This window comes from Camellia sinensis, chromosome 14 (genome assembly GCF_055761805.1).
Source record: "Camellia sinensis isolate YWXY chromosome 14, ASM5576180v1, whole genome shotgun sequence".
NCBI lineage: Eukaryota > Viridiplantae > Streptophyta > Magnoliopsida > Ericales > Theaceae > Camellia > Camellia sinensis.
Window position 1 is genome coordinate 64,002,366 of NC_138974.1, and position 25,753 is coordinate 64,028,118.

Below are 25,753 nucleotides of genomic sequence, written 5' to 3' on the forward strand. Positions count from 1 at the left end.
TATTCTTACTTCGACTAAGGAGTACTAAGAGTTGGTTTAATCCAGCCAACCTCTAAATTGGTTATTCCTGCCAATTAAGAATAAAATGTTTGGTTATTCCAACCAAACGTCCTACAGCCTGGATCCTTATCCTGGGGTTAGGAGGGGTGTTGGTTTTTCCAGCCAATGTAATAGCCCTCACCACTGCTTACCGATAAACACTGATTACCGTTAAACTGCACTGATTGTGACTGATAACTGAACTGATTATGACTGATAACTGAACTGATTAAAGTACCGAACTGACTGACTGAAAAACTGGAACTGAATTGACTGAGTATGTGTGTTAATGTGTATTCTATCTGTTTGATTGTTTATTTGATCTGTTCACGTTTTATGTTTAAACTGCTAATTGAAGGCCTTATCGGCGGCCGAATCCGGAATTGATTGATGTTCCACGACCCTCACAATTAATGTGATTTTGTAGTATATTTATCTGAAAACTGATTAGGTATGATTAAATTAGGTTAAATATTGATGGATTGCAAGTTTGACTTAATTACGATTAGACCACTTGTGGCCACTATCTATACACATGTTGAGCCTTGTACACACTCATACATACACGTTTCTTTAGCTCATTTTGAGCACACCACCGACTAGAGAGAGGGAGATTGGGGAGTGAGAGTGTCTTCATCTCTTTTGCTTGATCTTGCTTGGATTGAAGTATAGATTACATATTTGAGCTCCTAGTCTTCTAATTCAAGACTTAGGTAAGGATTTCATCTTCTCATTCTTGTGTTTGAACTAATTCTTGCATGGTCCATGTTAAATTGTAGAGCTAAGTCATGTTTTAGTTCATACATGTTGTCATAGAGTATAATTCATGCTTGCATGTTTGAATTGTTGAGTTGTGAGTTGATTTCATGGTAAAATGGTACATGCATGTCCATAATTTTGTAATGGTCCATGTTTTCAACTTGTTTTTGGATCAATTGGCTCCTTAGAGCATCAAATTGAAGCTTTGAATTGATTTGAATTCATGCATGTTTGCATGTTCATATTGTATGTCCTATATTCTGAACTGTATTGTGGCATCCGTAGCACCTACTGTTTACTGTTACTGTGACAGAATTCTCTGTCGGTTCCCTTGTTGGAACCACCACTGTTTACTGACTGAAGGCCATCATTACTACTCGGTCTTTTTAGACCTACTGTTTACTGTACTGTTATGCTAATGGATGTATCACATATGATTGTATTGACTGAATGACTGAAATATTGTTTAAATGAACTGTTTTCATACTGTAAGGACATTCATTCTTAACCCCTTTACGCATTATGTTATTCACTGGGCTTTAGCTCACTGCTCATATATATATGTAGGTGTTCAGGCACCAGACCGCGGCTAGGAGCGTCAGGGTTACTCCAGTTTTGTCAAGCCAGCCTATGTGCCTCACTGCGAGGTTCCGAGCCTATCATGTTAAGGCTTAGGGGTGTTTTACAATTCCCCCTTCTGTACTGTCTTACTGTTTTGTATAGACCGAATGCTTACTGTACTGTGATGTAAAGGGTTGAGTCCCTAGTCTGAATGATTGTGCATTTTGTGCATACTGTTCTGTACTGATTATGTATATATGTATGAAAGTCTTTTTGCATACAGACTGTCACAGCTCATTGGACATTGTTTATTTACTGTTTTGGCTTCCGCCAGGCCCTGTACTCTGTTTTACTGTTCTACTGTTCTGCAGGCCTTCGGTAATCTCAGATTACTGGCCGGTTACGGTGCTAAACCCATAGGGCCGGGTTTGGGTCGTGACAGCCAACCTCTAGATTGGTTTTTCCAGCCAACCTAGAGTAAAGTGTTTAGTTGTTCCGACCAAACGTCCTGCAGCCTGGATCCTTATCCTAGGCTTAGAAGGGGTGTTGATTTTTCCAGCCAACCTCTAGATTGGTTTTTTCAGCCAACCTAGAGTAAAATGTTTGATTATTCCGACCAAACGTCCTGCAGCCTGGATCCTTATCCTGGGCTTATGAGGGTATATAGTTGGTTATTCCGGCCAACCTTGCTGTTGATGTCCCTAATTCACTAATACAATCTCTTTTTACAGGATAAAACATTTATGCTGAAAAGAAAACTACTTGTTTTATTGGGGAAAAGAGAAAATTACAAGTATTTTGAAGAAAAATTAAAAATAAAATAGTTTGAGATTGGCAGTGTTCCATGGCCTGGGAATTGCTTTACCGTCCTTATCTTCTAAGTGGTATGCCCCCTTGCCAGCTAATCCGACCACTTTGTAAGGTTCTTTCCAATTAGGCCCTAATTTGTCATCTCCTAGGACCAAGGTGTTTCCCATTACTTTGCACAGTACCCAATCTCCGATTTTGAATTGTCTTGGATGTACCGTCTTGTTGTATTTCCTGAATAACTTTTGTTGGTATGAGGCGATGTGAACTAGTGCTTTTTCTCTTATTTCTTCGGCGAGGTCGAGTTCCAATGCTATGGCTTCTCCATTCAAGTCTGGATTGAAATTTTCGCTTCTAATTGTGGGGAGGCCAACTTCCAGTGGGATTACCGCTTCCATGCCATAGGCTAAAAAGAATGGTGTCTCTCCAGTTGATCGCCGAGGTGTGGTACGGTAAACCCACAGAACATGAGGCAGTTCCTTAGCCCACTTGCCTTTTGCTTTTTCTAACCTTTTCTTCAATCTATCCAAGACAACCTTGTTTGATGCTTCTGCTTGGCCATTTGCTTGGGGATATGCCGGTGTAGAATTGTAGAACTCTATCTTGTATTCTTCACAAAAGCCTCTAAAGATTCTGCCGTCGAACTGAGTGCCATTGTATGATATTAGGGCTTTAGGTATGCCGAACCGAGTGATGATATTTTTCCAGACGAACTTCTTCACATCTTTTTCCTTGATTGATGCTAATGCTAATGCTTCTGCTTCCACCCACTTTGTGAAGTAGTCTGTTGCTGCGAGAAAGAACTTTCTATTTCTGGGTGCTGTTGGAAGTGGTCCTACTATGTCCAAGCCCCACATTGCAAAGGGCCATGGGATGGTTAGCGGTAGGAGCTCTCTAGCTGGCTGATGTATTTGGTGTGCGGACTTCTGACACTTCTCGCACTTCTTTACATACTTCTCCGAGTCTGCTTGCATGTAAGGCCACCAGTATCCTTGCGAAATGGCTCTATAAGCTAACGATCTTCCTCCTTGGTGGCTTCCGCACACCCCTTCGTGTATTTCGAACAAGAATGCTTCTACTTTGCTGGGGTGGACACGCTTTAGATAAGGTCCGGAGAATGACTTTTTGTACAATGCCATAGATGGGGAGAGCCAAAATCGCTGTGACTTTGCTCTAATTTTGTTAGCTTCTTTTTTTTCTTCTAGTAAAACGCCGTCTTTTAAGAACAGTATAATGAGATCCATCCATGAGGGGCCTAGTTCGGCGCAACATACCTCTTCTACTTCGGGGTCCTCAATGCTTGGTCTTGGTAGGTGGTCAATTGGTAGTGGATGAGGGATGGATATATCTGCCATTGACGCAAAGCCTGCTAGTTCGTCTGCTCTGCTGTTTTCCTCCCTGCCAATATGTTCTATCCTAACTACTTCAAATTTCTTGATCCCTGTTCTGACCAATTCTTGGTACTTAGCCATCCTGTTATCCTTTGCTTCATAATCGCCAGAAATTTGGTTTACCACCAGCTGTGAGTCGCTGTAGACCATTAGTTCGGTGGCCTTCATGTAGAATGCTGATTTGAGTCCTGCAAGAAGTGCTTCATACTCCGCTTCGTTGTTTGACGCTGGGAAGCCAAGGTTGATTGCTTGCTCCACAACCAGGCCGTCTAGTGAGATGAGGACTATGCCAAGTCCTGCACCATGCCGGTTGGATGCTCCGTCCACAAAGAGCTTCCACATCTCTCCAACAAACAATTTCCAGCAAGTGGAGGGATCAGATGATGCCGTGGGGTTAGGGTTATTGCTGGTGTTTTCTTCAAGGTCCATACTAGCTGTCTGCCCCTCGCTATCTGATTGAACCAAGTCTTTATTTGTTGGTGAGTCTTGGCTTGGTGTAGCATGGTTCGCTTCTGCCTTGCTCTCTTTATTCTGGTCTGCCTTGGGGTTCGACTGAGTATTCTGCACCAGGGGTTGCGTTATTCTGGCGTCAATTTCCACCCCTAGTTTGGTTGTGTTAGTCAGGTTGACTGGGCAGATATGATGACTTCCCGGGATAAATTCTGCGACAAAGTCTGCTAAAGCTTGGGCCTTTATCGCCGTTCTGGGTTGGAACTTGATGTTGAATTGTCCCAACTCTACTGCCCACTTCAAGATTCGCCCAGAAAAGTTCGCCCTCTCAAACAAAGCTTTTAATGAGAAAGCTGTGAGGACGACTATGGTGTGGGTGTGAAAGTAGTGCGATAACTTTCTTGAGGCCATCATCAAGGCTAAGGCCAGTTTTTCCAGTGGCAAGTACCTTGTTTCGGCACCTAGCAATGTCTTGCTGACATAATAGATGGGCAGATGTAGGATTCCTTTCGCACGGACCAACACTGCGTTAGTTGCGTGTTGAGAGACTGTCAGGTACAGGAAGAGTTCTTCTCCAGGTATTGGGGTGACAAGCAGTGGTGAAGAAGACATGTATTCTTTCAAGTTTTCCAGTGCGCGGTCGCATTCTTCGTCCCACTCGAACTTAGCTTTTAATGCTTGAAAAAATGGTCATAGTCTGTCTGACGACCGGCTAATAAAGCGATTGAGTGCAGCTGCCATGCCGGCGAGATGCTGCACTTCTCTTACTGAGTTAGGTCTCATCAGATCCTGAATAGGTTTGATCTGGGAAGGGTCTGCCTCTATACCCCGGTTGGTCACTAGGAAGCCTAGGAATTTGCCAGATCCTACACCGAATGAGCACTTAGATGCATTAAGGCGCAACTTGTGCCTTTTTAGAATCTGGAACATCTCACCTAGGTCCCTTAGATGGTCGTTCTCATCCTTACTCTTGACCACCATGTCGTCAATGTAAGCCTCCATTGTTCTGCCTAACAACGGCTCAAACATCTTGGTGACCATTCTCTGGAATGTTGCCCCTGCGTTCTTTAGGCCAAAGGGCATGCCCTTATAGCAATACAGTCTTCTTGGAGTTGTGAAGGACATGACCTCTTGGTCTGGTTCGTGCATGGCGATCTGATGGTAACCTCTGTACGCATCAAGAAAGCTATGTTGGTTGTGTCCCGCCGTTAGATCTACCAGTTGATCTATCCGTGGTAGGGGGAAGCTGTCCTTTGGGCATGCTTTGTTGATTGTCTTATAGTCGACGCAGACACGCCATTTGCCATTCTACTTTGGCACCACAACTGTGTTGGAAATCCATCCGAGGTAGTGCACTTCTCTGATAACTCCTGCCTCTAGTAGATTTCCCACTTCTTCCGCCACTATTTTGGCGTGGTGGATTGCCGATCTGCGAGTGCGCTGAATGATTGGTCTGGCGGATGGGTGGACATTGAGTTGGTGACAGATGAAGTTTTGATTAATGCCTGGCATGTCGTAAGGTGTCCAGGCGAACACTTCGATGTTAGAGGTTAAGAAGTCCAAGACCTCTAATCTCTCGGTGCTGGACAACGACGAACCGAGTAAAAAGAACTTATCCAGGTTCTGTTCATCTATTCTTACCTCTTCCAAGTCTTCCACCGCTTTTTGATCAGCTGCTTTGCCGACATCTGCGAATAGTTCATTGCTCTCAGGTTCTTCCACTGAGTGCACATATCCCTTGGCAGTGCGGCTGCCATTAACCATGACGAAGCATTGCTTAGACATAATTTGATCTCCAAATACCTCTTCAATTACTTCGGCTTCGTTGGGGAACCGCATTACTTGATGGTAGGATGATGCTACTGATTTTATGGCATGGAGCTATGTTCTTCCTAAGATTATGTTGTAAGTAGAAGGGACCTTCAACACCCAAAATTCCACTTGTTTTGTCACGCTTCCTGCCCTGACTGGCAGAATAATTTTACCGACTGGCCATTCTGGCATTGAGTTGAATCCGATTAGGGGGGATACAGCTGGTGCCAGGTTTTTGTCCTCCAATTTCAGTTGTTTGAAGGTGTCGTAGTACATTATCTCACACGAGCTACCTTGGTCTATCAGAATTTGCTTGACGTCGTAGTCCTTGACGCGGAGGGTGACGACCAGTGCATCGTTGTGAGGGCAATATATTCTTTCCAAGTCATTGTCTGAAAAAGACATGACGTTCGTGGCCTCTGTTCTTCCTTTCTTGATTGTGGGTTGTGTACTTAGAACCTCCCTTAAGTGTTCAGCCTTTTTTATCATGCCCCTGAGCTCACATACGCGCTCAGGTTCGCATATCCCATGCATTAAGTTTATCACGCCTTGAGGTGGGGCGTCGATTGGCATTCCGTTAGGGTGGTTGTCATTTTGGGGGGCTGGCTGCGCCCCTCCTTTAATGTATTTGTTCAGGAGACCGGCCGCTACCAACTCTTCTAGATGTTGTCTTAATGGTGCACAATTTTCAGTGCGGTGTCCCTTTTCTTTATGAAAGGTGCAACGTGATCTTTCGTCATAGTCCTTCTAAGCCTCTCCTCGCTTGGCAGGCCATCTGACGAAAGGTTCATCGCGTATCTCGCTTAGAATCCGGTAGATCGGCTTTTTGAATATCGTGGTGATGGTAGTGTGGACTCTTAACCATCTTTTATTCTGGTCTTCTCCGTTGTCCCGCCTGCCTCGTCCGTTTTAGTTCGGACGTTCTACCGCGTTGACCTTTGCCGCGGTCTTTTTATCTGGTACTGCCGTCGTGCTAGACTTGGCTTTAGCACGAGTGCCATCTTCCTCAACCCGAATGTGCTGGTGCACTTTCTCCATTAAGGCCTCCATCGTGAGAGGCGGTGTCATAGTGATTGAGTCCCTTAGTCTGTTCCCGACCGGAAGGCCTCTTTTGTATTGTGCAATGGGGAGATTGGTGAGGCAGTCCCCAATCTGGTTGAAGGTCTCCCAGTAGCGACTATTGTAGGATTTTAATGACTCTTTTTCGCCCATGTCGACGGAGAGCAGTTGATCAATTTCCACCGGGGTTTTGGTGTTCGTTCAGAACCTTGTTACGAATGCCTCCGCCAATTGCGCCCAGGAGGCTATGCTGCCTTCTGGAAGTTTTTCAAACTAAGTAAAGCCTAGGTCACCAAGGCTTGATGGGAATAGGATGCACGTCAAAGCCTCGTTTCGTCGATATACCGCCATAACCTAGCGCAAGTGGCTTAGGTGCATGTAAGGGTCTGTCTTCCTTTCGTACGTGGTAAATTTAGGTTGGATGAAGCCTAAGGGTAATGATGCGTTCTCAATCGCCGGAACGAACGACGAGCTATGTAGTCTTGCCAACGCTTTATCTGTTGGTTCGTAGGCAAGGTGTGGTACTGGCATTCCAACCTCGACGCTTCCATGCGTCCGAGGAGCCAACCGCTGAATGGCTGAAACTCTGTGCGGGTCGCGTGCCCTAGCATCCTCCTTCTGTCGCGCCCTTTCTTCAAGCACAGTCCGTAAGTCGGACGATCTAGGCAACTCTGTTTGCCTGGATGATGTATGGTGTGTGTGTGAGGGTCGATAGATACTTCCCTCTGTGTAAGACCTTAATGATCTCGTTCTCTCAGACCTGGAGTAACGAGTTCTGGAAGTCCTTGATTGAGTATCGCTCGTCCTGAGGCTTCTACTTTCTGCTTGCGATGTCGTGGCATGCCTACTACGATCTTCTGAGTGGCGAGGAGGCGCATTGCCTTTGCACCCCTCTCCTGTCGCCACCCATTTTTCCTTGATCTGGCGCTTCATGGCCTCCATGTCCGCCGCCATCTTCCTTATTAATTCATCTTGCTCCTTCACGCGGTCCTCCAGAACTTGAGGATCAATCCTCTGCCTTTGTCTGTCAGGACTTTGTGAATGAGAGTGACGGGGGCTGTTAGTCCGCCTCCTTCCCCTTGCATCCCTCCTGGGATTTTGTCGCTGTGGCTCCAAGTCCGCTATGAGAGGGATAGAAGGTAGGCCTTCGCGCCTTGCACCCCTCTCTAGTGTTTGTCCGTCGATGGCGGATTGTGGTAAATCTTCGTTGTGCGCCATTGCTTTTAAAGAGGAAAAACTTGATCAAGAAGTTTTGTTCTAGTCTGATATTCCCACAGACGGTGCCAATTGTACGGGAAAGAAATAAACCTTCTCGTATAATCCTGTTGATCAAGTCTGCGCTCCTCCGTACGTCGTCGCTTTACTCCCTGAAAACACAAACGCGGGCTAGCCAGCGGGTGTGTGCTGAATACCTCTTCGATGCCTAAGTCAGCAAAATAGACAAAGACAAAAAGCTCTGTGTATTCGAGAATCAAAGTTGTGTGTTACCTCTCCATAGGTGATGTTATGAGCTTTTATAGGTTCCGCGTGACACAATCCTAATAGGACTCTTACTCCTCCATGTAGAGTCCTCCTAGGATTCATACTCCTGAAAGATAATGCTTATCCTTCAGCACCCCCCTCACTGCTTAAACCAAGTGAGATGGTTTTACCATGGCCAGACTCCAACATGACCGAGGTAAGCATGGCTATGCTAAACCGCAGACTAGACCGAGATAACTGTACCTTAGTTCTTCCATTCACTGCTCCTATCACGGTTTTTCCCGCGTTGACCTTAGTATTGCTTAGACCGTGCTAACCATTAGCTAGGTTTGATAGAGCTAGCTGCGCTATACCGTGACCGGACTAACTCTGTGTGCGGCATCCTGGCGACCGAGCTACCTGTAGTACTCTCCCAGACCGAGATAACACTAGGTTCTCTAGGTTCGGATTAACTTTAGGGCCGTCTGGAATCGGACTAACTTCAAGGCTCGGGGACAGGACTAATCTTCAAGGCCTTTTTACTCTGCCCTCCGTATTGTGGTCCATAACGGCCCATTACCCAACTCGGCCCACTTTTCATATAAATTTCCCTCTCAAGAATCATTGATTTTAGTAATTATATGTCAAAAATAAGCACCAATATTTTAAAGTTTTTGTAATAATTAATATATAAAGTGAGAGTTGAACCAAAACTAGAAAATGTGAGAAAGGTTGGTAATTTTGGAAGTGAAAGCATTTTAGCAAGACAAGTGACAATTGTAACCAAATTGTTACTTCAAAAATACATTAAGGTTGTCACTAATTGTGACACACTTAGAAATTATTCAAATGTGAGGCCAAAGTAAAGCTATTAGATTTTGGACGGGCCAAAGTACAATTTATATAGATTTAAAAGGTTAAAATATTGACCCCTTTTTTTATTTATAAATAATCCAAATTACATGGGCTAATAAGGTTATTGCAAAGTTTAAGAGGGCCAAATTAAAATTATATATATTTTTGGAGTGCTAAAATGCTCATTTTACTCAAAAATACTTAAATTGCATGGAGCTAATGAGAAATTTATAGAATTCGTGAATTGGTATCTCAATCAACCATCCCTGTCCATCGTTTATCACTATTTAATAAGAGAGAAGAACTCAAATTTAAATTTGAGAGCTTAACTTTATGTATGAAAGAATCATGATATATTTAAAATAACAACGTAAGAGTAATTATTTAAAATTTTCCATACCAATAATTTCATTGTATGAAAATTCTTAAAAAAATAAAATAAAAATTCCCCTTCAAAATTACTATATTTTCATCTTTAATCTATCAATTTAATTATAATCATATGAAAAATAATTTACAAACACAATTTAAATATTAAAAAAAAAAATCTAAAATGACTTGTCAATAATTGCAAGCATAATGATAAATGTTTTTAATAAAAAATGAAATGAACCAAGAAACTATTACATTAGATTTAACATGTACCAATATATTGGTAAACTACTTGCCATGATTTAAAAATTTTACGGAAAAATAAAAAGGCACGTGTCAAAAAAGCAACAACTGAGGTCGGTGAGATCACGGCTTTGTTAACGTAAACCAATTAATAAAAGTAAAAAAGTCGGTGAAAACACGTGGCATTAAAAGATTATACTAAAAATCTGATAAGAGTAATACTAAAAATTTTATATAAATCATTTGGTAAAACTGTTCATAAAATTTTTAAATTTTTTACTAACATTTTTTATCTGACAAAATAGCTGTCCGTGAACACAGCCGCATCGGACTCGTAAATCTGGCAACTCCCCCGAACCCATTTCATGGAAACCCTCATGCGCCTTGGCCGCTGACACGGAAACTCCCTCACACGTTATTGTTTGGTTTGGAAAGTCACATTCACTCGGCTTGGTTATCATTTTTTAAAAAAATTTATTTTTTTAGTTTTCATTTTTTTTTATTTTTACTAAATTTTTTTAATATTTTGAACAATTTTTTTAATTTTTAAACATACCTAACATACATATAGTTAAAAAGTAAAAAAAATAAAAAAAAACCTTTTAAAAATTTACTAAATACCTAAAAATATAAAAAAAAATACGAGAATTTAGTACATTTTTTATATTTTTATGTATTTATTAATTTTTAAAAATATTTTTTCACAAATTTTTTACTTTTTAGATACATCTAAGTAAGGTGCACTTAAAAAAGTAAAAAAATGTTTAAAATTTAAAAAATATTCACTAAAAACAAAAAAACACGAAAACCAAAAAATTTAGTTTTCAAAAAACTTAAACCAAAACACTGATTATTATTATTATTATTTTTTTATTTTTAATATTTTGGATAAAATATGAATTAAAAAAAATTAAAATATTCGAGAATAATTATTGATTTTTTATCCAAACAAAAGAACAATAGAAAAAAACTTTTTTTAATATGATTTTTTTTTATTTTATTAAAATCTAATATTCACACTCTCATTCTTGCATGCAACTAGAAATTCCCGGTATCACAATCTATATAATTAAGGATGAAATTTTTTGGCACAATACAAAATATTTTCCATTAAATATTTTTCAACATATGACATAGCTCGATAATATGAATATTAAATAGGCCGAGTAAATATTAAACCTGTATAACACAAAATTGATATAGATAATCTGTTTAAATGAAAAATTAGCTATACATTTTAGTAATATTTTTATTAATTAGTTTAATTTCTGAATCCCTTATGTAACTTCATATAACTAACTAGTAAAAAAAGTATGCCAAATAAAATTATACGACTTATATATGTTTTGTTTTGTTTTTATTTTTAATTGAAGATAATATTTTTTTTGGCCTACTATATGAGTAATCTAATAAAAAATTGATATTAAAGTTTTTATAAATTAAAAAAATAAAAATAAGTTGAAATTAAATATTCCTATGAATAATTTCATTCAATATAAATTAATTTTAATTTTTTTATATACCTAATATTTTTAGCTAATGATAAAATTCTTTTATATATTCTATTAACAAATACGAATCAAACACATAATTAAAATGATATGATACAATAACACAAAATAATAAATAAATTAAAATAATTTTAAGATGAATCCGAAATGAAAGACACAAACATCACTCAACATGCCACCCCATAATTCATGGGAAAGATTATAGTACACAATCCTCAAAGTGTGTATCATCTTTATTTTATTAGGTTTTTGTTATTGACAATCTCATTTGGTAAAACTCATTTCAGTGTAATTTTATTCGATATTTTATTTTAGTGAAGCTTTGAGTATTTAGATGCGAATCCAACCCGAATTGTGCCTATGCAGAGGAGTTTGTGATCTTAATCCTATCATGTTTACCACCTCACTGACTATCCTGCGCTCGAGTGGAGATCACGACCTTTCAGAAGTTTCACTCGTCTACAAAAGTACTGAGAGTTGTATTTTTCCGCTCGAACGACCTTTCCTGCGCTTGAACATAGCCCCTTATTCTGAAATACGCGTCTTAGTCTGTTCGCTTGAGCGACCATTCTTGCGCTCGAGCGGAGATCGCGATTCTATTCTCTATAAATCTGTGATTCTTGGGTATTAGGGTTTTCATCTGGAGTTTCTTTATTTCCTTTAATATCTGTAAGAATTTATATCATGAATTGAGTAGATTATATCAAAGGGTTTGTTTATTTTGTTTATTCACAAAAGAGAGATTTGTTCTTCGGTGGATTCCGTGGATTTGGGCATGATGCTTTGGTGGATTCTAGAGTGACTCATCGTCGTGGATTTGACATCAGCATTGTAGATTAAACGTTGGGCAATACAATTTTGAGGTGAAGACGGGGTTGAAATAGACATATAAGGTTTGATTCGATTTGAGCATGGATTTGCTAGGTAATTGAGAGTATACTTATGTAATTCCTTTGTGTTTTCTTAGTGGATTGTTTTGTGATTTTTGCCCGTGATTTTTTTTTCACAATTGGAGGTGCTCCAATTGTGATTTTTCACATAAAATTGTTGTGTCGACCTGTCTTTGATTGTTTGATTAGGATAGCTATTTACTGATTAAAATAAATATATAATCACAAATAAATATCTCCGGGATTTTTTGATTTTTCATACCTTATAATGATAGAAAAAATGGTATAACTCTATACTTTCTAAGTCATAACAAAAAAGATAATATAATATAATGAAACACAAAAAAAAAAGTCATAATTAAATTGTGATGCCCCAAAATTTTTTTTTTTGAAACGTCATAAGATTTAAATAACAATAACTTGCTAGATAAAATTTTAACTACTAATTAGGAAATTTTAAATTCTTACATAGTCAAAGTTCAACAACAAAATAAAACTACAAGTTCACACACAACGTCACAACATAGTTAAGTACTAATACAAGAAATAACAGGATTTTATTTTGATAAATTCTTGACTCTAAGTTAGCCAAGGTTCGATATTAGCAGCAGCTCCAATTTCAGACTCAGTCCCTTCCTCGACATAATCTGGCATGAAATGCTAGGGCAACAAAATATATGCCATGAGTTTTGCAACACAGTAAGAAAACATAACCAACCTACCATTTTTTTGGACAGAAAATAACTAGATTATAAACATGAGATAATAATATAATTGTAAACATAAATTACAACCAATTAAATAATTCAAATAATTTTAATAACTTAGGTGACCTTTGAAATCTCGCTAAAGATGTTTAACTTACCAACCACTAAGTCATGGCCACGGTTAATTTGGAAACCCCCCCTTGGTCAAATATTCAAGAACTACCAAAGATGCCGACGCCCGGAGTTATATGCCCAAGCCGTGACATTTGTGGTCTACCCCAAAGGAACGGTCTGCCAGGGGTACGTACCTTCCCTGCGTGCCACCCGCACATCCACCCTTATTCCAAAGCCAAATGCCGATAAGGGTTCAAATAATCCCTGTGCCATCTTAAGGTTTCGTGACACAATTTACTTAAAAATTATTAAAAACCAAGGCTCACCCTGAATACACGGTATTAATCATTTATCAGTAACTTTATATATTAAACACAAATTATTCAATTCTCAATCACCAATAATGTTATACCAACAAAAAAAAAAAAAAACTCCCAGCATAAAACATTATACATGTCACACAATAATAATTCAATGTCCAAAATTTAACAGACAATTAATTTAAATCATGGTATGAACATAATAACTTAGATATTAAAATTTTAAATAAATTATTTACACAATCCTAAAATTCGTGCAATTGAACAAAATAATCAATAGGGATGTTTGGGTCACTTTTCAGAAAGAATTTCAAAAAAATAAGATGTAAATAATCCTGTAAAATTTCCAGCAATGTTTATGACACAGATTTGTCACATTTCCTTACATTAATTCCATGCTTCAATTTATAGATCAAATCCATAATCTAAAAATTTATCATGAAACTAGACTTCTCAAATTTTATCTTTTAGTTAAAACTTACCAGATTTGGCTTAGTATATAATTTTAAATAAATTTTCAAATACATAGTAAAATTTGTCTCACAATTCCAGATTTAGTTAAAACTTTGTATAAATTCGTAGAAAACTTAAAAATTGTTTTCAAAATTCCTAGATGAACTAGACATTATTATAAACAACTTTGTAGAAGAAATCATCTCGAAATTTTGAGTATAAAATTGTCTAAAAATTCGGGCAAACATTCTGGTAGATTCAAAACAGATTATTTTAACACAGTTTCAGATTTAGTTAAAAATTCGCATAAATTCGTAGAAAGCTCAAAAATTGTTGCCAAAATTCCTGGATGAACTAGGCACCATTATCAACAACTTTGTAGAAGAAATCATCTCGGAATTTTGAGTATAAAATTATCTAAAAATTCGGACAAACATTCTGACAGATTCAAAATAGACAGATTATTTTCAATTTTCTCTTTAAATGTATAAACTACACATGCAAGCTTATTTCTTTACAATAATAGGATGATTTTAAGACTATCAACATCTTCAAACACTTGATATACACATCACAAAATTCCTACACATATATATAAAATTTCTATTTATGAATAGTCATTTTAATCACAAGGACATAATCTAAAAATTTCACTAATAAAAAGAAATGAGAGGATTGAGAGGGCTTTTCTTACTTAATAGTAGGATTTAAATGAGTGATGAAATAATAGAAAAATTTTACTTCCTTAACCTTCCTTTCTCCTTCTCCTTCTACTAGATTTTTTTTTTTGCCCTAGTCTCTCCTCGCCCGTTCAAAGGCATGCATGTATATACTTATGCCTTCTTTTTGTATGTATCTGAGAGTATACTCAGCCCTTCTTGGGTTTATATAATAATCATGCAGAGCTTCTCTCTCTCTCTCTCTCCGTGTGTGTTATTCCCTGCCACAAATCTACTTAATCCAAGAACCATGATGGGATGAAAATTACATGCTTACATGCAAGCTAGCAGGTGGCATTTCCTGCCACCAAGAATCTGATTATTCTCTTTTTTTTTTTTTTTTTTTTTTTTTTTTTTTGTTTTTTTGTTTTTGTATGTTGTTAAAATAATTTATAACAATAAATATTGAATATCAATAAATTATTATTCTTAATAAGATTGAATTGGGTTAATTTAAAATTAATTTTTACACTATTATATATTTTAGGTAGATTTTGAATAAAATTAATTAATTAATTAATTTATTTATTTTCTTTTAAGAATAATTCAAATATGGGTTCATACAAATATCTCAAAATAATATCATAATTAAAGAAGAAAATTAACCATAACTAAAGAATAAAATGACATAACTAATAGTGCATATGATAAGTGGGTGTGTATAATTAAATTTCCCATAACTCATATGTATAAAACTATGGAGGAGGATTCCCTTTTGATTTTGGATTGGAGGGCGCTATTTAAGTTTGTGGACCTCATCACGGATCTCGTTTTGATAATTCGAATTATTCATTTTGTCGGATATTTTTTGTACTTCATTCATACACAAAATTAGGTCGATCCAATAATAATAAATTAGTTAATTTATCACATTTTTAACTAAAAAAATTTGTGTTTTTAAAAATAAATCATGCATTTTTTTGATTAAAAACGTAATAAATTGAGTAAGTTACAATTATTAAATCAATTTAATCTTTTGTATAAATAAAATTCATAAAGTACTTGACAAAATAAATAATTTAAATTATCAAAATGAGATCCGGAATAACTAACAATTCAATAAATTCTATATTTTTATTGAGATTAATTACGTTTACATGCCAATAATAATAAACATCACTATTTTATTAGAATTTTCATAGATAATAATATCGTAGTCTCTTTATTTTCAATCAAAATCACCATTATTGTTCTTATAATTTTTAAAATGTCATTTACATTTCACTCTAAATAATATTTTTATAAATTTTTTTATTTAAAATATTTTCTTTATATTTGCAAAAAAAAAAAAAAAAAAAATCCAAAACCCTAAGGGGACACGTGACCTCCTAGACCCTCTTTTCCCACCCTTGTTCTTATGAATAATTTCATTCAATATAAATTAATTTTAATTTCTTTATATACCTAATATTTTTAGCTAATGATAAAATTCTTTTATATACTCAGTTAACATGATACGAATCGAATATATAATTAAAATAATATGATACAATAACACAAAATAATAAATAAATTAAAATAGTTTTAAAATGAATCCAAAATGAAAGACAGAAACGCCACCCAACATGCCACCCATAATTCACGGGAAAGATTATAGCTCAAGAAAAAATTAGTATAACTCTATATATTCTGAGTCATATCCAATATATATATATATATATATATATATATATATATATATAACGAAACACAAAAAATCATAATCAGATAGCTCTCATTTCTGATGTATCTAAAAAAAAAAAAATTCAAAATAATATCATAATTAAAGAAGAAAATTGATTATAACTAAAAAAAAATTGCCTCAATAATGGTGCATATGTTATGTGAGTGTGTATAATAAAATTTTCCATAACTCATGTATAAAATTATGGACAAGGATTTCTTTTAGATTTTGGATTGGAGGGCTCTCTTTGGACTTGTGGGGTTCATCACAAGTCCCGTTTTGATAATTTGAATTGTTTATTTTGTCAGACATTTTGTGTATTTCATCCATACACAAAATTAGGTCGATCCAATAACTATAACTTATTTAATTTATCGTATTTTTAATTAAAAAATTTTATATTTTTAAAAATAAATTATATATTTTTTTGTTAAAAAGTGATAAATTAAATAAAATATAATTATTAAATTAATCTAATTTTTTAAATAAATAAAATTTATAAAATATTTTATAAAATAAATAATTTAAATTATCAAAAACGAGAAACGTGATAAATCTACGGACGAAGAAGCGCCCTCTAGTCTATTTTGGACTAGTGGGGGATCCACCTCTAAACGTATAAAGATTTTTTGTACGTCTCCTATAGAGATTTTTTGGGAAACAGAAGAAGAGGCCATGCATATATAAACAACCTCAAATGGGACTCTCAGCTACTTGATAAGGGAAGCTACGGTCGTACTTCACTTTCAGAAAAATCTAGGTTCGCCGGAGACTTACTCGAACTTCATCGGAGTTCAAGGTCGACGACAAGTAGGTATGGAACAACGCAACAACCTCCACCACTACTAGTTTCCGTATCGGGATCTCTGTTTTCTTTGCTTTTCGTGCCACGTGATTTTTTCTGTAATTTGCGATTTCTGATCCGATTTTCTAGCGGGAAAATAGTGGGTGCTATGATGAGAGCTATGGGTTCGAGAGCTTTGGGATTTTTTTTTTTAAAATTTTCATTCGTTTATTTTCTGAGGAAAATTATGATTATGTGTTGACCTATGTGATTTGCTTTATGTACTTTGCAGGGTGGAGTAAAAGCAAGAAAGGTGAAGACTTTTCCTGGATCGGATTCGAAAGGTCGCAACGAGCTGTGGATTATATTTTTTTAATCAGACTCTGTTTGGCTAATCATCCGCTTTTAATTCCCTTTTTTGGGTCTTCCATTTCTTTTTTCTTGTTTTCGTTTATTTCTCTGCTTTTTGATCCTGATTGGTTGCCGAGAAAATGGGTGTGAAAGTTGCTACGGCCTGTTTGCATTGGTCACAACCCTCTGTTCCTCACCCACCTTCCTCTCCTCAAACCCTAGCTTCCACAGTCTCCCCTTCCCTTAAACGACGTAGTTTCAGCGATGGAGCTCTCGTGTTCCAATCATCTCTCTTCGGAACAAAGATCTCTAGGTCTAGATCTTGCGACAAACCCAAATCAAAATGCAAAACAATCAGACGAGCTTGCAGTGCCAGCCTAGACGCATTCTCAGACGAAGAATTCTCGAAAAAAATGAAAGAACTATCTATGAGGTTCCAATTACTCGACGACAATGACGAAAACACAATCGAAACCACAGAATCTGAAATGGTTTGTGATTACAATAACAGTGTAAATCAAAATTCATCTAAATTCAACTTTCTAGAAAGTCAGAGACTGTTCGATCCGGTAGAGCCGCCGGACTGGTTAGGCAGAGATGAGATAATTCCGGCGAGTATCGAACGAAAAGCGAACAGCGTAGAACTTCCTCTCTCACTCCGAATGATAAAGAGGAAGAAGCAATGGCAAGAAGGGGTTCGAGAAGCAGGGGAGTCGGCTTATTGCTCCGTCAAAAAGGCCTTTTCTTCCATGGTTTTCATAATCCGAGAGCTTCAGAGCTTCACTCTGCAAATGAGAGAAGCACTCTATTACGAAGATCTACAAGGGATTCTAGTTCGTGTTCAGAAAGAAATGCACGCCTCGTTTGTCTGGCTGTTTCAGCAAGTTTTCTCGCATACACCGACTCTAATGGTGTACGTCATGATTCTACTAGCAAATTACAGCGTCTATTCAATGGCCAACAACGCCGCCATCGCCGCCACACCGCCGCCGTCCTCGGCGGCGGAGATGGAGTCTGTTTCGGTGCTCGAAGATCAAAATCAAAACCAGAAAAAGTTCGATTCCTCTTCGATTAAGACGTTTTCGGTGTCGTCTTCCAGTGGGAAGACGGCCTCAATCGGCGGAAACAATGGCGGCGGAGGAAAATTCCGGCCGGTGGCGAGTGGCACAGACGGTGGTGATGAGTCAGCGTCGTTGAATTACCATCGAACTATGGTTCCAGATGGGGTGTCTTCGATTGGGAACCCAGCAAAGATTAAGGAAGAGGAAGAATTGTCGGCGAGGGAGGAATTGAAAGTGTGGAATTCGATTGTGGAGGAAGCTTCGAAGATGCAAGCGAGGTTGAGAGACGAGGCTTTGGATCATGAAACTTTGCAGAGGTTTGTTTCGCCCGTGACGGCGAAGATCGAAGCCGATGACTATGCAGATTATTTCAGAACAGAGCTTTTGTATCAGAGGGGCTTGGCTCAAGATCCTAATAATCCTTTGCTTCTTGCTAACTATGCTCAGTTCTTGTACCTCGTCACTCAAGATTTTGACAGGTACGAATTTAATTTCCATCCCAAATTTGTTTTTCAATTCAATTGTTTAGTTCACTGTTTGGATTGTTTTCACTTAGATTTCCCTGTTTCACTGAAAAGTCTTGAATTTTATACAAATTTTTGAGTGTTTCAAATATTGAGACAGTTTTGATTTATTATAAATTCATACAACTACTACTGTTGAATTAATCTCGAATGATCAAAGTGAAGCCATGGTGGCTCCAAAGACGAAGACAACATATTCACAAGCCCACTATTTTTAAAAATAGAAAATGTTATAGGTTTTAAATTTGTTACTAAACAAATAATTAATGTCTTACATGAATGTTGCTCCATAGTTACGTGAGATATTTGATTATTTATTTGGTAGAAAAAATTTAATATCTCTAACCTTACTCTTTTTATAAAATTTTTAAATGTATATTCTAAGAGCACACGAGGATAAAATATTTTCTATAAAATTTTTATTTGTATAATAATATTTTTCATAAAGGCCTATTAACATAGTTTTTATTTTTTAAAAAAACCATCATCACACTATTTTAAGCCAAGTTTAGAAAATGTAAAAAAAGTTAAAAAGTTACTCAAAAAGTTAAAAAATTATCACTATTCGTCAAAATTCAAAAATTACGACTGCATAACTCCTAATACTAATTTTTTCCTGCACACTAATTTATACAATTTTTTAATTCATATTTTTTCATAAAAAGTCAAAAAGTTAACCCAAACACCCATATTTTTTCCTTCAACTTTTTAATTAAAAAAAACAAAAAAGTACACTTATTTAAAACACTCCAAACTAGTTTATGACAATTTTATATAATTTTTTTTCTGTTTGTTGATATTTTCTATGCCGCTACTGAGATATTTTCAATTGACATGTTTTAATGGGAGCTATGGAATTTTCAAACCAAAATTGTATGTTTGATGGCAAAAATGAGATGGGTTGATTGATAGATATTGATAGGGGAATATGTGGTGTAGTTTCTCTAATTGGAAAGCGGTGGAACTCTTTTGTCAAAAGAAAGAAACAAATTACAAGTTGTCAAAAAGTTTAGCATGGTTTGAAGTTACCTTGTTGACAGTGACACACATTGTTTTCAGTTTTTAAAAAAAAATTTACTTTTTACTTTTTTATTTTTATATTTTTGTATTTTTATTGATTTTTTTAATATTTTAAAATTTTTTTAAAAAATTTTTTAGACACACTTAACATAAATACGCTTAAAAAGTATAATTTTCGTATTTTTTTTAAAAAATTCACTAATAACAAAATTATATTTTTTATATTTTTATATATTTATTAATTTTTTAAAATATTTTTTCATAAATATGTTTTTTTTTACATACATCTAAGTGAAATGTGTCTAAAAAAAATATTTAAAATTTGTTTTTGTTTCTGTTTTGAAACAGAGCTGAAGAGTACTTCAGGCGAGCAGTTAAGGTGGAGCCGCCGGACGCGGAGGCGCTGAGCAAGTATGCGTGCTTCTTGTGGCAAGCGAGGAAGGACCTATGGGCGGCGGAGGAGACGTACTTGGAGGCTATCTCGGCTGATCCCACCAACTCCTACTACGCCGCTAATTATGCTCACTTTTTATGGAACACCGGTGGCGAAGACACTTGCTTCCCCATCGACACCAACACCGACGACCCTAACGACGCTTAACCCAAAACACCAAGAGAAAAAATAAACAGGCCAACTCCATCTCTTGTCCATCCACCACCCGTCGCTTGGATTTTGTTAAATCATCAATTTTTGTAGGCAAAGTAGAGGTCCTGATGTGGGAAAGGAGTCGAGCTCTTCACCTTTAAAGTCAAGTGCAAGACTTATGAAGGGTTGGTTAATAATTTTATAATTACAACAACAAAAGTACGAAGCGGCAACCAACTGCAAATCTATTATGGGAAGCTATATGGGCTCTGCAGATATGTATGGCGGCGCGAGTCTTTTTGCCTCTCGGGAAAGAAAAGGGTCACCTTTTGTTCGGTTTTCTCTGTACATATATTGGGTTTGTTTGGTTTGTATTTTAAAATATAATTTTTGAGAATTTTTTTTAAAAATTTTGTTTAGTTTAAATTTTAAAATTATTTTTTTCTCTTTTACACATCAATCAATCACTTTTTTTATTTTCTCTTTCTTTCTCAGTAACTTTTTTTTTCCCACACATATCTACTCAATTACAACAAATATCAAATCATCCCAAATTTTAAAATTATTTTTAAAATATACAATCAACAAACCAAAAAAATTCTAAACTCTCAATATTTTTTTAAAAAAATTTATCTCAAAATGCAAACCAAACACAACCATTAGTGCTTGCTTTTGAGAAACAGTTCATGTAGCAAAAAGTGTAATTAATTTTTTTTTTAAAATTCACAAAAAAAAAAATTTAAAATAGTTAATAAGACGAAATGTCACATAAAATCTATAATTATTTTACTTTTTTTCCTTACAAATATTACATCTAACTGTAAAAAAAAAAACTAACATTCTTTCCAAATAGAAAAATTTGAAGTTATTAAAATATTTTACTAAATAGTCAAATTTTCAAATAAGGCCATAGAAGGTCATTTTAGAATTTTTGGCAAAACTTCTTATAGTTTTTTATTTATGTTTTTATTAAGGTTACTTTTCCTGAGACTCTTATAATTATTAATAAATATCAATTTACTTTATTTATCTATGAATATAAACATTTTGATACTTTAACAAAAAGAATATATCACTTTTATCTGTTCAGAGGAAATCCATAAAGAAATTTGTACTCTTTTTATAGTGAGAAATTCATAATGTATAGATTTATAAAGAAATTTCATATGAAAATTTGTGCGGTTTTTATTGTTAAAGATTTAAAATGTATGGATTTATTCAGAAATTTAGTGAGCTTTTTCATTGAAAATTTTAGTTTAATGATCTCCAACCCCAAGGCGATTCGTGAGAGCACCAAAGTAGTGATGAACTCAATGACATAATTGAGCCTGATAAATTTTGCAATTATAATTCAAACCGATGAACTTAAATTTAATGCTCATAATTATTATTTATGAGCCTCATCATGAAAGATAGAAAGAAGGAATTTTGTTAAATTTTGTGTTGGTAAAAATTTGATTTAAGTCCAATTGATAATTTTTTTTTCAACATACTTAAACAAATTTTAATAAATACAAAAAAGATTAGATTTTGTGATTAAATTTTATGCCTTAAATAGATTAAGAACTTTTCTGAAGGTAATTAAGTAAAAAAGGTTTTGAGAAGAAAAAAATATGTATTAATTCGAATAAATTGTCACTTGCCACTAGTTAAAAGAACTTAAAAAGAACGAACAATTGAAAAAAATACAACCATCAACGGAAATAAGAGAAGTGAGAGTTGGAAAAAACTATCATTAATCTACTCCTAACAATGCTAATTTAAACTACTTCTAAATAAACTCTTTGTGAGTGTGATTGACGATTGTTGGATGATCTCTTTATATATCTCTTGGCATATCTATAAGCTCAGTCACATGAGAGAAAGAAATAACCTAAGCCCTCAACAATTTTGTCAATATTTCTTCACATGATACATATCCTATCTTTAATAGGAACCATTTTGCAAATTTGATACTTGATTTAATCTTGGCTCTTTGATCTTAGCTACTAACTTTTAAATTGCTTAATTGCTAATCTTCTGACCCTCCATTAACATGTCATCATAATACATCCTTAACACATCTGTCATGCCACGTTAGCATATCTATCGACATAAATAATAATAATAAAAACAAATGTGATTAAGGTTATTCTTTAAAAATAATTTATGATTTTAATCGACAGATCATAATCAAACTTGGCCATAATTAATAGGCCACAATCAACAAAAAAATAAAATGTGATGCAAACAATGCCTCCCTCATTTAAATGGATTGAAGAATAAAATTTAATTAAATGATTTATAAGGCGGTTTATCACAATCGACAGAAAATATTTTATGATGTAAATAATTTAAATTCTTGAAGAGTTATATTATTTTCCAAACGAGGGCATAGAATGTCATTTTTGAATTTTTGGAGAGACTTCTTATAGTTTTTTTATTTATGTTTTTATTAAGGTTACTTATCCTAAGACTCTTATAATTATTAGTAAATATCAATTTATTTTATTTATCTATGACTATAAACATTTTGATACTTTAACAAAAAGAATATATCACTTTTATCTCTTTGGAGGAAATCCACAAAGAAATTTGTACTCTTTTTATGGTTAAAAATTCATAATGTTCAGATTTATAAAGAAATTTCATATGAAAATTTGTACGGTTTTTATTGTTAGAGATTTAAAATGTACGGATTTATACAGAAATTTAGTGAGCTTTTTCATTGAAAATTTTAGTTTAATGATCTCCAACCCCAAGGCGAATCATGAGAACACCAATGTAGTGGTGAACTCAATGACAAAATTGAGCCTGATAATAATTTTGCAATTATAATTCAAAGTGATGATCTTCTTAAATTCAATGCTCATAATTATTATTTACGAGCCTCATCATGAAAGATTGAAAGAAAGAATTTTGTTAAATATTGTGTTCGTAAAAATTCGGTGAAGCCCAATCGATAATGATTTGATAACAGATTTTAACAAATTTTAATAAATACAAAAAGATCAGACTTTATGAATGAGTTATATGCCTTAAACAAATTAAGGACTTCCCTAGAAATAATTAAGTAAAGAAAGTTTTGAGAAAAAAAAAATGTATTAATTCGAATAAATTGTAACTTGCCACTAGTTATAAGAACTTAAATAAGAACAAAAAATTAAAAAAATAAATCAATTAACCGAAAGAAGAGAAGTGGGGGTTGGAAAAAAGCTATCACTAATCTACTCCTAACAATGCTAAGTTAAACCACTCCTAGATAAACTCTTTGCGAGTGTGATTGATGGTTGTTGGATGATCTCTTTGTATCTCTTGGCCTATTTATAGGTTCAGCCACATAAGAGAAAGAAATAATCTAAGCTCACAATTTCTTCACCATGATACATATCCCATTTTTGATAGGAACCATTTTGCATATTTGATGTCTGATTTTATCTTGGCTCTTTAATCTCAGTAACTAACTTTTAAATTGCTCAATTGCTAATCTTCTGACCTTCCATTTAACATGTCATCATACCACGTCTTTAACACATCTATCATGTCATGTTAGCATGCCTGTCTACAGAAATAATAATAATAAAAACTAATGTGGCCAATGTTATTCTTTGAAAATAGTTTATGATTTCAATCGATAGATCATAATCGAATTTAATCATAATTAATAAGTCACAATCCATAGAAAAATAAATGTGTTGCAAACATTTTGACAATACAATAACAAGTCATTGAAAATGTTATGATATTATTCATTGTCTGTACACATGGATAAATACAAAACTAACGAAGCACTCTATGAACAAATTCTCTAAACCACATAACCAATCACATACACTATCAAGAGATTAGTTTTTTTTTTTCTTTCAAAACGTTCTAAGACTCAAAACCTCTATAAATAAAAAAATTAAAAAAAAAAATCAACTATATTTAAAAGTTGATATGATATGAGTCAACCAAAATCTATATAACTTTTATTTTCTGAGTATTAATAATTGACAAAAAAAAAAAAAAACTCTATCAATGTATAAAATTTAAATAAAAAAAAAATCCAAAGTCTCTCAATGATATAGCTTATGTTGAATAAGGGCATAAAATTCAAAAACACCAACTTATTAAAGGAATTGTAAATTATATAAGTTTTTTGTTGAAATAATATTATCAATATATTAAAACCCTTGTTTATTTGTAATTAAAGAAATTTAAATTATGAGACTTATTGATAATGTCCGATAGATTAATAAGGTTTTTTTTTTTGGCATAGATTTTGATCAAGTTTTTAAATGATTACTTTAAATATTATTTTTGAAGCCGACACTAATATAAAGTATTTAATTCAAAAATTATTAAAAAAATCACATTAATCTATATAAAAATTAAAAATTCTATTTATTTATGTGTCATCCCTCAGATTCAAATGTATGAATCGATATAACATTTCTAAATAAAGAGTGAACTTTAAGGTAGCATTTAAGAAAAAAAAACTTCTGTAAAACACATGCAATGTTAAATGATGTGGGTCGTCTTGGTAATTACAGAAAGATGGGTGGGTTAGGCCAAGAAGAAAATGACGCCAAAAACAGAACACGTGAAAAGATGTTTACTATCAAATTACTCTCCATCCATGTCTCCATCACTCTTCCCACGATTTTCCCATTTTGTGAACCCCCCACCCCCCCCCCCCCCCCCCCCCCCCCCCCCCCCGGCTCTCTCTCTCTCTCTCTCTCGGACAAGATTAAATTTAAAAAAAATGAGTGAGAGCACTAATTAATGCTATCATTAATGATGTGACAGTGGGTTTTACCAAGAATGATTTGATATTTTGACCTTAGTGTTGTATTTTTTTTTTTATTGAGTGTCATGTCATTAGTGATCTTTTTAGAGTTCCAAAATTAGTAGTCTCTATCATTGTCGTTAGATTTATAAGGCTGGTTTTGGAACATATTTTTTTAAGTAATTTTCTTATTTTTTAATTAAAATATAACATAAAAAAATTAATCTGTGTATTTGATTTGAGTTTTTTAAATTAAATTTTTTAAAAATTCAGTTTTTGGATTTTGGATTTTGGTTTTTGTGTTTTTTTTTTATTTTTAGTGAATATTTTTAAAATTTAATTTTTTTTACTTTTTTAAACACACCTTACTTAGATATATCTAAAAAGTAAAAAAATTGTGAAAAAATACTTTAAAAAATTAATAAATACATAAAAATATAAAAAAATATATTGAATTCTCGTATTTTTTTTTTTATATTTTTGGTATTTAG

At 34.5% G+C, this 25,753-nt stretch overlaps 1 protein-coding gene across 1 annotated transcript; it reads left to right on the plus strand.

The window, feature by feature from the left end:
* The first annotated feature begins 16,802 nt into the window (after positions 1–16,802).
* Positions 16,803–20,993, plus strand: LOC114257741 (Tetratricopeptide repeat (TPR)-like superfamily protein). The gene is made up of 3 exons (XM_028197530.2): positions 16,803–17,000; positions 17,263–18,861; positions 20,275–20,993. Exons 2-3 carry the CDS (start codon positions 17,462–17,464, stop codon positions 20,525–20,527), a joined length of 1,653 nt encoding a protein of 550 aa, XP_028053331.1. The 5' UTR covers positions 16,803–17,000; positions 17,263–17,461; the 3' UTR covers positions 20,528–20,993.
* Positions 20,994–25,753: the final 4,760 nt, after the last annotated feature.